At 40.9% G+C, this 16,156-nt stretch overlaps 1 protein-coding gene and 1 long non-coding RNA gene across 2 annotated transcripts; one reads left to right on the forward strand and one right to left on the reverse strand.

The window, feature by feature from the left end:
* Positions 1–1,869: 1,869 nt before the first annotated feature.
* LOC109889828 (transmembrane protein 229B) lies at positions 1,870–12,875 on the reverse strand. The gene is made up of 2 exons (XM_020481567.2): positions 12,629–12,875; positions 1,870–3,339 (listed from the first exon to the last, which is right to left on the reverse strand). Exons 1-2 carry the CDS (start codon positions 12,678–12,680, stop codon positions 2,855–2,857), a joined length of 537 nt encoding a protein of 178 aa, XP_020337156.1. The 5' UTR covers positions 12,681–12,875; the 3' UTR covers positions 1,870–2,854.
* Positions 8,709–11,378, forward strand: LOC116374018 (uncharacterized). Its single transcript, XR_004209818.1, has 3 exons — positions 8,709–8,914; positions 10,838–10,933; positions 11,043–11,378. It is a non-coding gene; the product is annotated as an uncharacterized LOC116374018 (long non-coding RNA).
* Positions 12,876–16,156: the final 3,281 nt, after the last annotated feature.

The following is a 16,156-nucleotide window of genomic DNA, read 5'->3' on the forward strand; positions in this document are numbered from 1 at the left end:
AGGTACCACCATCCACCATGCCTTCTTCTTACACACATCTCACACCTCACATCCCCTTGACCCCCCTACGAGAGAAAGAGGGAGAGAGAGAGAAAGAAAGAGAGAGAGAGAGAGAAAGAAATCATGCCTCTGTGGTTTCAGGTACTGTGTGGATTACACTACAGACATTTTGAGAGGCCAGTTGGTGCCAGTGATTCAAAAGTGAGACGCATGTCATTGAGTTTAGTCCGGCATTAAACAGAACACTTTTTTTGTGAACATTAGTGCTCGGCAGGGAATACTCAGCGGATGCTGCGGTCCTCAGTTTTTTTTGCATCGGAGCAGCACAGAACAGGCAAGTTAAACCCAGGTGACTCCCCCTCTCACAAAGTGACAATGGGAAAGGTGGGCTTCAGTACGTGTTGCACACTACTTTTATTTTTTGTGTGGTTTTACATCGGGTTTGTGGATATTTTGCTGTGCAAGTGTGTCCCACGACACGAGAACCCTGTTGGCCAATGTGCTATCATTTTCTGTCTGTCTAGACTTCAGACAGCCTCAGAACACCTTGCATGTGATGACCCCCTTCCACTTCAGAGACTGAGTGGAAAAACAGCGTCCCTCCCTGGCCAGCTGACACCCCATCTGCATGTTCAGGGCCCAGTTTGAGACGGAGGTGACCCTGGAATATCTGGAATGATGACTTAGCTATTTGTTGACCTTTTACGTTCATTGAAACCTTTCAAAGCGACCAACAACCAGTCCAGACTGAGCTCCCCACTGATTCAAACTCATGACTTGCTAATATTGAAAGTTACAGTAAGTTGCTCACTAGTGTAGTAGGAGGAAAGTGAGCTATAGGTCTGGTTTATCAGACTAGTGAGTGTAAAGAGGATGATGGTGGTGCTAATGATACTTCCACTACTCTGTGACAGACCATGCTGTGTGGCCCCGGGCAGACAGGTTTGTAAACAAGAAACTGATGTCTGGTTATGGCAGTAGGTACAGTATCACTAATCTATTCGAGAATTTGCATTTCTGTCACGTCATCAATGCCTTCACTATTTATTTAAACGTGTGGTATCTCTCTCTTTTCATTTCACTCGCTCTGCTTCCTTCTGTCTATTTGCACTTTCGTCCTCACCTTCTCATCCTCTCCCAGGAGGGATCCCTCCCCATGTGACTCTGGATGGCCAAGAGTTCCCTCAGTCCACAGGAGACAGCCTACTCATTCCGGGACACAGCCAGTGAGTGGGATGATGAGTGTGGTAATAAGAAAAGGAAACGGAAGATAGAGTGGATATGTGCATGTTTGTGAATTGCCCCAATAAATAATGGCTCCAGAGAAAGAATGTTGTATTCAAGTAACCCAAGAAGAAAGAGGTCGCCACTCATACATTAGATGCTATTATTTTGTGGTTTGCTAGAGGAATCTGTTTGAATTTCTGTTTATGTATGATTCCGGTGCTTCCGGTTCCAGTGGAGGGGAGAATTTGCCTGTTTGTCACTCAAAACCCAGGAAGGAGACGTGCATGACCTCTGACGAGCACGCTCTCTGCTGCGACGCACAAGGGAAAAGGAGGGTCAGAGAAAGAGATTGTATGTTCTTTTGCTGCAGAGACCGTGATTGTAACCCTGAGTCATAAATGACGTTAAAGATTAACACTGTAATGAGCTCAAAGATAAGATTTGGGTAAGTATTGAGTAAAACAGGAAGTCAAAACAAAACTGTAATAGAACATCTTGACAAATAAACATAGCAACAACAATATATTTTCATGCTTTCGGAATAAAACCATTGCATGAACACCTGAATCAGTGTTGAAATGTATTCAAACTGAATTGTACATTTGTACAATTTGTACAAGTGTTCATAAATAAATACAAATATGGTATGTGATCTTTTATTTGTTAACACACCAAATGGTTTCGTTAGCACTTCCCAGCAGTCAGGATGGTTGACTGAGGAAGTTCACACGTACTTCCTGTAATACTTCCCTTCATGTAAACCACACACTGAAGCATAACTTTTTTATCTTCCATTGATGCAATGCTGCATTAGATTCATTTTAACAACATCCATTTAACCAAGTTAAACCCAAAGTTCAGAAAAACTCATTTTATTTCTCTGTAGTCCAAACCTGATGCATGTAAGATAGCAGAACAAAATAGAAATCAGCAATTCACTGAACGTTAGTCGAGATATTTGACGGGCCTACTAATTAAAACCTTTTTTTAATATGAAGCCTTTGATCCTTTAGGATGTTTGAACAGTACTTAGGTTGTTCAACTGAATGTGGTGTGTGGGTTTGTGACAGTGGCCCTACAGTAGATTCTCTTCCCAGCACAGTGTACTGCCCACAGAGCAGATGACTGATACATTCTGTCATGTTCCAGCTTGCCTCATTTGATGCTTGATAGTGCACTATTCGCTGCCATGGCAACCGACTAGTGCTCTCTCGGTAAAAATGCTTTCCGGTATTACCATGTTGACAGTTTATTACCATGCTCACTGAAAACAATGGACTTAAGGGTTTGTGAGGACACTCAATTACATGGTGTGTTTCCATTTATAAATTGGGTGGTTCAGGTCCTGAATGCTGATTGGCTGACAGCTGTGGTATTTCAGACTGTGTACCACGGCTATGACAAAACATTTATTTTGAATGCTCTAATTACATTGTTAACCAGTTTATAATAGCAATAAGTCACCTCGGGGGTTTATGATAAGGACTGTTTCCAGGCACTCCACGTTGCGGCATGCATAAGAACGGCCATATACCACACCCCCTCGGGACTTATTGTTCAAGTATGCTGTGTATATAATAGGATGTAGGTGAGACTGTATGACTTGGTAATCCTCTACAGAGAGTCATCAGTTAGCCAGTCGCACTCTCAGAGTTTTTCTGATGACATGCTGCTCTGCTATTAGTGAGGCCAGGGCCCAGGGCAGGGCGTACTCAAGAGTCACCAGCCCTGCCAGGTTATAGCTAAACCCAGAGTAGTCCCATGGACAGGCTCCTAAAAACCTCAGCACCACGCCCCAGCTAAACTCCCACAGGTAGATGAACAGGGTGTAGACCAGCATGCGTAGCAGCAGGGGGCAGCGCTGGGCCAACAGCCTGCCACGCAGGCCCTCTATGAGGAAGATGGCCAAGGCATACATGGGGAGGGCCCAAAGGCTGGTGTGTCCTGCCAGCCTCCTGTCCTTGGTCTCCCACCAGTCCCATACAGCGGTGAAGCCCACCTCACACAGGCAGCCATGCAGGGCGTAGACATAGAGGCGGGCCAGAGGGGACAGGGGACGATGGGTCACCCGCTCTGGTGGCTCTGGTGGGGCCTCCTCGTCATCACCAGCCTCTGTCACAGGAAGAGAATATCAAGACTTGTCGCACTCTATGAAGTATTTCTCACCTGTCCAGACAGTACAGTCGATTACGAGTGATGAGTGCACAGCGTTACATGCTGACCAGACTGGACACGTCGCGTGCGCGAGCATCCCAAAATACATTTTGAATCCATGTTATTCAATTATTGCACCCACACTGCTCACGGGCGCCAACGAGTGTCTGCGTTGCCAAGGGCTAAAAGAGAATTCCTTTCTATTTCTGACGAAGATCGCGCTGAAAGTCCTACCTCTCCCACCTCCTCAATGGTTTATAGAAGCAGGTACCCACGTGCCATCTCCTCATTGGTTATACCCACGTGAATGATTGAAAGACAAACTGTTTTGCCGATCACCATATAAGTTCAAAGATGAAAAAGCCTGGAAGGAGGAGAGATGACTAGAAACGATTCGGTTGGCCGTTTTATGTGTGGATTAATTGTCGGAGTAGAGGACCTTGTGCATTTCAGGTAAAATAACAACTCAATGTTTATCTCCCAGGACAAATTAGCTAGCAACAGCAAGCTAGCTAAACAGAAAGCTAGCAAGTGCAAGCTAACTAGCTAAATTGCCATACCTGTTTAATGCTTTTCGACTTGTCCCCAAATTAATGTCATTGGTTCAGAGTTTGTTTTGCTATTTTAACCTGCATCTCGTGATCACGTTTGGTGTAGAGGGACAAAATAAATGTATGCACGATAGAACAGGATGTCACACGCGCGCAGCAGGTTTGGGTTCCGTGATACAGTTACAGTATTATGCAACACAGAGCAGTTTAACAGTCTCACAAAATACTTGCTCCACATATCTGCATGCTCTGGTTAAATGCACATAGTCATAGACCCATGCCAGTGCATATCAGGAGACAACTCTACTATTCTCTGTCACATTTATGTTTCTTCATCATCTGTTGTCTTCATGATGTCTTAGCATGTCCAAATGGAATGGTTTGAGATGGTTCACTCTGTATGTTTCCATGTTCAGTTACAGCTCTGTGATACCTACAGTATGATAACTATTTAGTTATGCAATATTAGAAATTTCATTTTGACAGCAGGTTCACCAGGCAAATACACAAAACCCCAGTTGTCAGATCGAGAAAGACAGTCATTCCCACTAGTTACAGCATCAACTTGTGTGTAACCCATACACCCAGTGTGACTTTTACACCCAATAAAGTTTGCCCTTTACTAAATGGTTTTAAGGATACACTCTACAAATATTCTACCACTAAAATGATATAGTTATACATAATAGATATATGCTTACTACTGTAGCTACACCCATGAGTGATCCTGCAAACCCAGCCATGTGGTGGGCTACTGAGATAAGGGAAGCTATTTTAATGAACTTTCTCACTTGGTACTGTCAGCTAAAGAAGAAGAAAACCACCGCTGAAGATGCTATGATGAGTGTAAATGTTGAAGAGAATGTTTCTTCCCTGGTTTGCATTCCCCCTTTTGCAGGTTTTACTATATCATTGAGTCCATCTTCGACACATTTCCTCATCACAACCTTCCTGCTTTCATGCTCCTCCCCTATGTAAACATGTTTTGTTACTTCCCTTATGCACTATGCTTTTCTGGGAGCTAACTTCACCACAGGTCAATATAGTCTACAAGTCTGTCTATCCTGACCTCTATCCACCATGCATAGTGACAATAGTGGTAAGTGGATCGTTTGTCCACATCTGCAATAGGCTTAACTGTAAAATCATTCAAAGCTGCACCAAGGCTGTCAACTGCAGTGATAATGTCATTTGAACAACGGCGCAAAAGCCCTGTGATTTGAATATTGCCTTCCATTTGGATCAGTTGTGGCTCTGCTCTCGAATGGTTTATAAGGTCTAGAAAGGCACAGTAGCAGGCCAGTCTGCTGTATTTTGTGGATCATCATTCTCCCAAGTCGTCCTATAATAATGTGGCCACATACAGTACCAGTCAAAAGGTTGGACACACCTACTCATTCTTTATTTGAACTATTTTCTACATTGTATAATAATAGCGACGACTATGAATAGCGAAAACTATGAAATAACACGTGGAAACATGTAGTAAAAAAAAAGCGTAAAACAAATGTAAATATATTTTATATCTCAGATTCTTCAAAGTAGCCACCCTTTGCCTCGATGACAGCTTTGCACACTTTTTGGCATTCTCTCAACCAGCTTCATGTGGTAGTCACCTGGAATGCATTTCAATAAACAGGTGTGCCTTGTTAAAAGTTAATTAGTGGAATTTCTTTCCTTCTTAAGTGCGTTTGAGCCAATCAGTTGTGTTGTGACAAGGTAGGGGTGGTATATATTTGGTTTAAAAAAACAAGAACAGCTCAAATAAGCAAAGAGAAATGACAGTCCATCATTACTTTAAGACATGAAGGTCACTCAATCCGGAAAATTTCAAGAACTTGGAAAGTTTCTTCAAGTGCAGTCGCAAAAACCATCATGCGCTTTGATGAAACTGGCTCTCATGAGGACCTCCACTGGAAAGGAAGACCCAGTTACCTCTGCTGCAGAGGATAAGTTCATTAAAGTTACCAGAAATTGCAGCCCAAATAAATGCTTCAGAGTTCAAGTAACAGACACATCTTAAAATCAACTGTTCAGAGGAGTATGTGTGAATCAGGCCTTGATGGTCGAATTGTTGCAAAGAAACCACTACTAAAGGACACCAATAAGAAGAAGAGACTTGATTGGGCCAAGAAACACGAGAAATGGTGGAAATCGGTGGAAATCTGTCCTTTGGTCTGATCAGTCCAAATGTTCGATTTTTGGTTCCAACCACCATGTCATTGTGAGACGGAGAGTAGGTGAACGGATGAGCTCCACATGTGTGGTTCACACATGAAGCATGGAGGAGGAGGTGTTATGGTGCTTTTCTGGTGACATTGTCTGTGATTTATTTAGAATTCAAGGCACACTTAACCAGCATGGCTACCACAGCATTCTGCAGCAATACGCCATCCCATCTGGTTTGCGCTCAGTGGGACTGTCATTTGTTTTTCAACAGGTCAATGACCCAACAAACCTCCAGGCTGTGTAAAAAAGGTACGCTTAAATTGCTCTGCTTCCTCTCTACAAACTTACGCTTTAATATAGTCTGTATTTGTAATTTCACTATTTAAATTACCTTTCATGTGTGACACAAACACAAACAGTCACAATGTTCTAATCTGATTAGGCTAATTCAATGGAAAGAGACATGTGTTACAAAACACCAAAAAGTGTAATGACATTCAGAGATTGTCAAGCCAAGCCTTCGATACTGGGTAGGCCTACAAGGTAGGGAGGGATGTAGACCTATATATTCTGTTTGTCGAGATTGACAAGCCTATTTGATTGTGGTGTTGAAAACGCAAACCATGATGTTGAAGCGTCCAAAGTCGATATGCTTGGCTTATTGGTTCTGTGGTGCATTTGGCACAGAAACCTGTTGGTGGATAATGAATTGCATATGTTTTATATAATGATAAATATTGCATCAACATTTTGTAAATCGGATTCCTACCTAGCTGATCATTGTCTGCAGCCGGCTCTGATCGTAGTGTAATGAAACAGGTAGGGAGAGTTAACTTGTCCGTGGTGGTCTGCGAACCCTCAACCTTCTGGCCCGTAGCCCTGCATGGTATCGACTGTGCCACAAAAGCATGGTGAAGTGGCGAAGACGATATCCACGTTTAAAAACACAGGGTCGCAACAGTTATTGTTATTTGTGGTCGTAAACATTGTTTTGGGTTAATTCTATAAGTATAAGGGGGAGGGTGTGCATTTGTACCAAGGTAAAGACAGTTTCAGGTTGGATATTCAATGGATATTTGCCTGTAGTTTTCCTTAAGACCACCAACAGCAGTTAGGGACCGTCAACATAGTAACAAATCAAATTTTTCAAATGTCAATAGCTCTTTACCCATTACACCTAAAGCTTTCAAAACTGGTTGTAGCTAACCCGATGGCATAGACACACATTGCACAAAAGTGTATTTACATCTCGCACTATTTTAAATGATTTATTTACATTTTTGAATTTCAATAGCTCCTTGGTCATGTGACCTACTGACTTCAAACAAGGTTCAGAATGTCCACTGACTACCCTTCTATATTGCACACCCTTTAGTTTGTCCATTTTCATCTCACATGATTTTATATGAATATTTCTAAATTTTACATTTCAATAGCTCCTTGGTCATGTGACCTAATGACTTCAAACAAGGTTCGGTACGTACACTCAGTGGGCCTACACATTGCACACCCTTTAGTTTGTCCATTTTCATCTCACATGATTTTACATGAATTTTCAACATTATAATTTCAATAGCTCGCTCCCTGGTCATGTGACCTACTGACTTCAAACAAGGTTCAGAATGTCCACTCGGTGGGCCTACACATTGTACACCCTGATGTTTGTCTACTTTCATCTCATGCTATTAGATTTAAATCTGTAAGCTTTGCAGGCCTTCATTTTACATGGGTGTTCAACATTTTTGGGGGAAGTTAACAAATGTTCCAGCCTCGCAATAACTATTGTTCACATGGACACTGAAAAGATCCACAAATGGCTGTATGCGGAATGGATCAAGGACGGGAGAGGTGTTCGAACAGAGGTGCTTAAAGGAAGGCGCACAGGTAGGCCTCATGAAAAACATATGCTCTTTATATTCACAGTAATAGGCAGGGATTTGTCAGTCAGAGTGAGCTTGATAACGTGAAATAATCATTTTCATAGCATCACTTTCATATACTGTACATTAACACAAATCCTTCTACTGTGAGTATTATCACGCAGTTTACATAACCTGATAAAGACTTGATATTTGAGTGCATTCACAACAAGCCACCTGCAGACAACTTACAAAATACTATAGTGCATTTGAGGGTTCGTTTTTCTGATGAAAATAGTTATTTGATGCATGGCCTACTATTTCTAACTGGGAAAATAGATTCATATGTCTTTTGTGTATCACCAAAATGTATAACATTCGCACCACAACTACACGTTGAAACTACAGTTTTTTCCTGTGAAGTGATAAAGGTATCGACATAAAGGTATCGACATAGTGATGAATGAAACTTTTAATGTCATTCCAGAAAACATACAACGACAACAAAATGATTGAGTTATTAACAACACATTAGAAACGGAGCGTGTCATGAAACTGGCAAATAAAGAGGACAATGGAAAGGGAAATATTGATGGTGGCCAGAAGTTCAGTCAACACCATCTAGATCCTTACTCCAGAGACAGAGGGACAGAAGGTGAGGCAGAGAGACACTAGAGAGGACAGGGAAGATGACAAACAATCACGAAGTGACAAAGTTTTTTTTTTTTTTCAAATGTTAAAGGTTGGTGATAGTTTGTTTTCGGTTCTTGTTTAAGAGGACAATAACTCTTCTAAATGTGTTTCATTTGCATATTGCAGGTCACAGCTCTGTGGCGAAGAAACAATTGCGAGGTGGTGGTTGCTGTCGTGAGGTCTACAGACAAAAATACCCTCTTTCCTTCTCCATCATTCAGAGTTTAAAACTCTGCAGCCCCACAAATGCTTGTGGGTGAGGTAAATAAATTCTCGTCATAACATGACAATAAGCTTCTTTTTTTATCACAATTCTAAACATATTGTGTAAAACATAATTCATTCAGTATGAAGGATGAACATAGAAGAACATTAGATGTGCAACTAACCAAGTATAAGGACATGTAATATCATTATGTAGTTATCTGGAAATGGAGCTGAATGTTTCTGATGAAGTACACTTTAATATTTATGTCCCTCATTTTTTATGACATACTGTGAAAAACTGTCTTGGCTGCTAGCTCTGTCACTTTCAGACATGCGCAGAGCAGACTGAAAGCGGAAGGGTAGCTCTTGACTTGAACCACAGGGGTTCTCTGTAAAGAGAGAGTCATCCAAAAGGCACAGACACATCACTTGACTTTCAATTGGTCTCCGTGGTGCTTAGTCAATGGGATCTCCATTGCTGGCCCCATTAAGTTTTTACACAGTCTGGCAGTCTGACTAAAGTGCCAGAGGTATGAGGAAAGACATCCTCCATTGTATTTATGGGAACAAATGTTTTCTATTGCTTTGTATCCTATTCTTGGACAGTTAGAAGACAATGCATTAATGCAAAAAAATATATATTACTAATTACTGGCAATGAGTAACATCAACCTTGTGGGTCTGTGGATGTTTGGGCCAATAAAATGCCAACTCAATTCTACCACTGACTAGTCACTCATGCCCCTATGAACGGGGACACAGGACAATAGTTTTTAATCTAAACCAGACTTTTTTAACTGGAGTACACTAACCCCTAATTGGGGCTCTTTTCTTGACACACGGTAGCAGTTTACCAGATAAGAAGTCAAGAAGATCAAAAAGTAGATTGTTGTAAGGGGTGTATTACGTCCTGTGATGGCCCCATTGTCATATCCATTATGGATTCTGAGTGGTAAAATCATAGCTGAAAAATACCTCTATGTACGTGTATACTGTATGTGGGAATGTCTTATGTCCGCCCTACATTTCATGTTGGTACATGGAATATTGCTCATCTGTATATGTCATAAATTGTTATTGCAAATAGAGGTATTATGTTCAAAAACGGACATTTACAGATATTATTTTGACAAACACACTTTAACACACTTTGGTGCATACAATTCATTCTCCGTTGTCATAGATTTGGTGGGCACTGTCATTTGTGATATGACTTTCTTTAAGCACGTACTGATGAAACTGTCCCTTAATAATTTTTCCTTAAAGTCTACAAACGCTCTACATTTATTCACTCTGTGATAGGGTTGGATCCTATATGCTACTTTTATTATTGTCCTGTAAATGGTTCAGTGCCTATAATTAGGCTGTGTGTGTGTGTGTGTGTGTGTGTGTGTGTGTGTGTGTGTGTGTGTGTGTGTGTGTGTGTGTGTGTGTGTGTGTGTGTGTAGAATGGGGCATAAAGGAAATTACCTCTACTAAATTACAGTGATAATGAAAACAGCATACATTTTTGGCCTGTGTATTAATATGCCTATATTAATCAGAATCCCGCTATGTTTAAATAAAAAAGAGAATAACTCAAAATGAGAAGATCCTGTCATGGAAAAGATGACTGGGTGGACAAAGTGAAAAGGAGGGGAAATAACTCCCACCATGCAGCAGGACACCTTCAGCTGTGGGGTCTTTATAATGCAGGGTTGAGAGTTATATTTTCAATAATGGATGGTTAGCTGTTATGTGACAATTAGGTCAAAAACTCAATTTTATTTTTGGTGTAAATGACCAAGGAAGTTGCACAGAACTTCCCCAACATCCCTCCCAAATTGATATAAAACCTTCAAAAACACATGGAGCAACTGCGAAAAAAATGGCTTGAGGTTATACTAAAAATGTCTGCTATGTAATGACATTTAATTCAAAGTAAATGTAAATCTTTTTTTAATGTTATGTATATTTTTATGTTGTTGTGTGGGACAGCCATATGCACAGGTCATGCCTATGATTTCAGAGTTCAACAACTGCTTCATGTGTGCCACTGATAAAGAACCTGGATGTGGCCCAAAGACTGACTGGGTTAGTAACATGTAAGACAATTTATGATCTAACACAATGGATGGCTAATACGTCATTCTGCATTGATATTTGATATTATTTATAACGTGTTAAGCTTTGTTTGTTTTAGATTGAATGTTTCCATGCCAACGGTGGTTCCATGTGCTGTGAATGAAGACAAAAGAGTTCAACAGAGTAAAGAACACAAACTGGAAGTGCTGTCTTTGTTGTTGAAAATGTATGCTATTCCCCATCCACACTGAAGAGGCTCTGAAATGTACATCAACCAGGGATAAAGAGAAAGTTAACACGGTGAAATGTTTCGTACTTAATTGAAGTAAAGTCTCTGTTGACATGTTGGAAAATATTAAAGGTCTACAATTTCTGTTTAATTTGTCAATATAAATTTTTTATTCATTGGTTTACTGGCCACCATTACTGTGTTTACATGTTCAGTATATGTATTGACCAGCAAACCCACTGCAGCCTACCTCACTAGCTCACTCTCCATCCCTGCTTTGGACAATTAATAGCATGACTCTCATACTTTGACCTTTTCCTTTATGGTTGATATTATCTGTCTCTCTCCTATTGTGTACCACTGTTAAAATACTGTGGAAAAAAAAAAACTGGGAAAATAAGTACTTAGAACTACCAATTATTATAGATAAATATTAAAGAAAAGGGTAAACACAACACTGAACTGAACACCCAAATTGTCAAACCAATATTAATGTACAACAATATAGAAGATACATAACTAGAGGTTATGCAATATGGGTGTATATCCACTGTATGCTTCTTAGGTGTGTAATTGACATGACCAAGTAGCTATTGAAATTTAAAACTATGAAAAATGTGAGTTACACCGCATGATTTTACAGTATACAACCAAGAAGTGTGCAATATAGAAGGGTAGTCGGTGTACATTCTGCACCTTGTTTGAAGTCAGTAGGTCACATGACCAAGTAGCTATTGAAATTCAAATGTAAACAAAGTTTGTACTTACTAATTAAATTAGGAATTCAAAATGCTGCTCACATTTCCACATGTTTATTAGCTTTGGAAAGCAAATTAATGTCCAAATAGTGAAAATATGACCTGTGCAATGTTGTGCGCAATTTTTCCAACATCATGACAATTATTTGGAGTCTGTGGCTCAAATAGTTTGAAAGTTATTGAGGTTTGAAAGAGCGAATATCCGTTGAATATCCAACTTGAAACTGTTTTTTCCTTGGTTGCATTTTTTTTTTTTTTTTACAGTACAAGGGGAGTGTCATGTGAAAATATTTTTGACGTTGGGGAGGGGGGTGCAAGTCAATAACCTTTGTCTTCTATTGACTCACGGGGGAAACACAGACAATTTCACTACATGCTTTCCTATTAAAAAGTCTCTATGGTATTCCATGCAAAGTTTAAGAAATGTGCTTATACTATGTCAGCATTGTTATGGTCTATAGAGTCTATTGTTCTCAATTTAACAGACAAACAATTGACTTTAACTGTGATTGTTATGGTTCAGGCTGTTACTGTAAAAGACTCAGCTTAGGAAAGAACTGAACAAGTTTTATTTCAGCATAGAAACATTTATGGCTCCTAGGTCCACTGTAACAAATTGATTAGCTGATAGTCATGATTGTTATCTGAAACAATGACTTTGTGATAAAAATGCAATCCTATAAAACCAACTCCCCAAAAAGTGACTCAATGACTCACCCAAAGTTTTACCGCCTAGTGCCCTCCTTACGTGTAGTGTTCCTGATTCCATCCCTGAGCCGTGTATGTCTCTGTGGTTACGTTGCCTTTTATACTGCTTCCCGGTCTGCCTCTTTGTGTCTATGTGTGTGTGTGTGTGTGTGTGTGTTTAGACCCTAGGCTAAACATTAAGCCAGTCCATGCTTTCAGAGGTACAGAGCGACATCTCTTCTCCAGTCTAAGGTCAGGGTGGAGTGCGGAGGCGGTGGGGAGGAGAGCCAACCAGGTTTACCACTCACCTGGGCCATCAGTGACAAACAGTGTGTGTGTGTGTGTGTATGTGTGTGTGTGTGTGTGTGTGTCACTGTCGCCAAAGTAAACTTTACTAAGGCTTTGGGGGTCCTTTCTCTACTGTCTCAGAGCAGGCTGCGTGAGGCTTATCAGTTGAGGACAGGCGAAGGGAGTGAGGGACATGACCTTATGGGACACTGATAAGGATGGGCTAGCCCTGACATTACATCTAGGTCCTCTGGAATTACAGAGAGGATCACCATTGTCTGCCTCCCAGGCTGGTTTAATGTGTGATGTGTACATTTACATGGGATGGGAGAATTGTGGGTATGTGTTAATGTGGGATGTCTAACATGCAAGTAGGGCTGTCACTCTTAGCAAAAAAAGGTGCTATCTTCTAGAACCTAAAAGTGTTTGTTGGCTGTAGAACCCTTTTCCAGAGGGTTCTACCTGGAACCCAAAAGGGTTCTCCTATGGGGACGGCTGAAGAACCCTTTTGGAACCCTTTTTTCTAAGAGTGTAGTACACTGTACTCTGTTTACACAGTGACCAAGATATTGGTACAAAGCTGATCTGTCCAATATCTAACAATTGACATTTGTGAATTTTAAAAAGATAATGGAAGTACGCTTTCAAGACAGTTTGCATAATATCTTTCAGTTCTGTGCCAGAAATGTCATAGGTTATCTAGCACAGGTCCTTTTCACAAACCACATCACTTCCCCTCGAAAGGCTCTCAAAACATTACGATTCAACTACTTTTACAGTCATTCACAGACAGAGGGGAATGACTTAGTGGTAATTGACTCCCACACTGTGAGTGTGGTCCACCTCCTAGGCCTCCCACAGTGTTTGATGCCTGCTGCTGCGTGTTTTTGTGTGTGTGTGTGTGCGTGCGTGTGCGTGTGTGTGTGTGCGTGTGTGTGCATGCGCGTGTGTGTGTGCATGTGTGTGCGTGTGTGCGTGCGTGTGTGTGTGTGCATGTGTGTGTGTGCGTGTGTGTGTGTGCAAGCTGGACTCTGGTCTCTTATTTTCCTACTTTATTACACCGCACACAAAACAAACAGAGGCCGTAAAAGTGGCACCACCATAGGGTTAACATCTGCCTATCAACACAGATACACTAATGTATTGCAGAGTATTTGTGCATGGAGAAATGTTGTTTTGAACGTGTGAAAGTCAGTGGGTGCGGTTGTGTGCCCCTATTTATTTTTTGCAATATGTGCAACTTCTGTTCTGTGCTCTGTGAAATAGAGCTAGTGAGACTGGCAACCTCAAAATGACTGACGACAGAGGACTTGAGACATCGCTGACAGTGCTGTCATCTGAACATTTCGAAAATAATTTCCTATGGACTTTTGATCAGAGTACTGGACTTTGTTCAGAGTAACACCGTCTGTTGTCACATACTAGGCGATTTTTTTACCTTGAGATGTATATGGTTATAATATGACGTTAATGCTATAAACATTATTCATAGATCAGACAATTTTTCTTATTTTCTTTTTTTTCTTCAAGAATCAATGGCTATATATCATTCATTTAAAAGTCTTAAAACGGATGTGGCAATCCCAGAATGCTCCTTTAAGACACCCAAACTCATTCTTGAAAAATTGAAGTAGTCCTCTATCGCTGCTACGAGCTTAATCACTGTTCTCAGCCAGGTGCAATCCGTGGACTGGTTCATAGTCTACAGTATAGCGGGATCCAGCGGGAATTAAGTTGAAAGGGAGCTTCTGGGTTGATATAGTATATGTTGCTCATATGTCATGACTCATGGGTATTAGTGGAACTGTATGCTTCAGGAAAATGTCTTCCCCCATTTGTATGCCTGGTTTTTGTTCTCATGAGGACAGCACATTTAACCTTCTCTTATTCCTCATAACACGTCTATATCTTGACTCACTGGTATTTTGACCAACATCCCCTATCGCTGTGAACAAGCAGTTGCATGTTAAAATAGCAACAATGATACCTCAGTTTGAGCAAAGACCTCCAGTCATACAGAGGTACAGTGCCTTCAGAAAGTATTCATACCCCTTGACTTAGTACACATTTTGTGTTACAGCCTGAATTCAAAAATTTATGAAATATTTTCACGCAATAATGACAAAGTGAAAACATGTTTTTAGAAATGTTTGCAAATGTATTGAAAAGTAAATACAGAAATCTCATTTAATCTCACCAAAGTATTCACACCACCGCACTTGTAGAAAAAAGGGTTCCAAAGTGTTATTCAGCTGTACCCATAGGAGAAACATTTTTGGTTTCATGTAGAACCCTTTTTGGTTCCAGGTAAACTATTTTGGCTTTCATGTAAAAACCCTCTGTGTAAAGGGTTGTACATGGAACTCAAAACGGTTCTACCTAGAACCAAAAAGGTTCTACTTGGAACCAAAAACGGTTCTCCTATGGTGACATCTAAATAAAGGATTGTTCTAGATACACACTTAGAAAAATAGGTGCTGAGGCAATACTTTGTAGAAGCACCTTTGGTGCCGTTACAGCGTTGAGTTGTCTTGGGTGTGTAAGTATCAGCTTTGCACATCTGGATTTGGGGATTTTCTCCCATTTGTCCTTGCAGGTTTTCTCAAGCACTGTTAAGTTAGATGGGGAGTGGTGGTGAACAGCAATCTTCAAGTGTTTCCACAGACTTTCAATGGGATTCAAGTCTGGGCTTTGGCTGGGCCACTCAAGGACTTTCACATTCTTGGACTGAAGCCATTCCAGCATTGATTTGGCTGTATGCTTGGGGTCATTGTCCTGTTGGAACGTAAATCTTCACCCTAGTCTGAGGTCATTTGCACGCTGATACAGGTTCTCATCAATGATTTGCCTTTATTTGTCTGTATTCATTGTTCCCACTATCCTTACAAGTCTCCCAGTCCCTGCCGCTGAAAAGCATCCCCATAGCATGATGCTGCAAACACCATGCTTTACGGTAGGGATGGTATTAGACAGGTGATGCCTGGTTTTCTTCAGACATAATGCTTTGCGTTCAGGCCAAAGAGTTCAATTGTTGTCTCAGACCACAGACTCATTTACCTTATGCTCTCAGACTTTCACGTGCCTTTTTGCAAATTCCTAGGCATGCTGTCATGTGCCTTTTTCTCAGGAGTGGCTTCCGTCTGGCCACACTCCCATAAAGCCCAGATTGGTGAGGTGAGGTGCTGTTGAGACTGCTGTCCTTCTGGCAGGTTCTCCCATCTCAGCCAAGGAACTCTGTAGTTCTGTCAGAGTGGTAATTGGGTTCTTGGT

Source organism: Oncorhynchus kisutch, linkage group LG4 (genome assembly GCF_002021735.2).
Source record: "Oncorhynchus kisutch isolate 150728-3 linkage group LG4, Okis_V2, whole genome shotgun sequence".
NCBI lineage: Eukaryota > Metazoa > Chordata > Actinopteri > Salmoniformes > Salmonidae > Oncorhynchus > Oncorhynchus kisutch.

Bases quoted from the DNA above. Each gene is read 5' to 3' on its own strand.
- LOC109889828 (XM_020481567.2), bottom strand. From the start codon at position 12,680: ATGGAATCAGGAACACTACACGTAAGGAGGGCACTAGGCGGTAAAACT. The intron at 3,340-12,628 runs GTGAGTCATTGA...TTCCTGTGACAG, and splicing joins ACTAGGCGGTAAAACTTTGG to AGGCTGGTGATGACGAGGAG.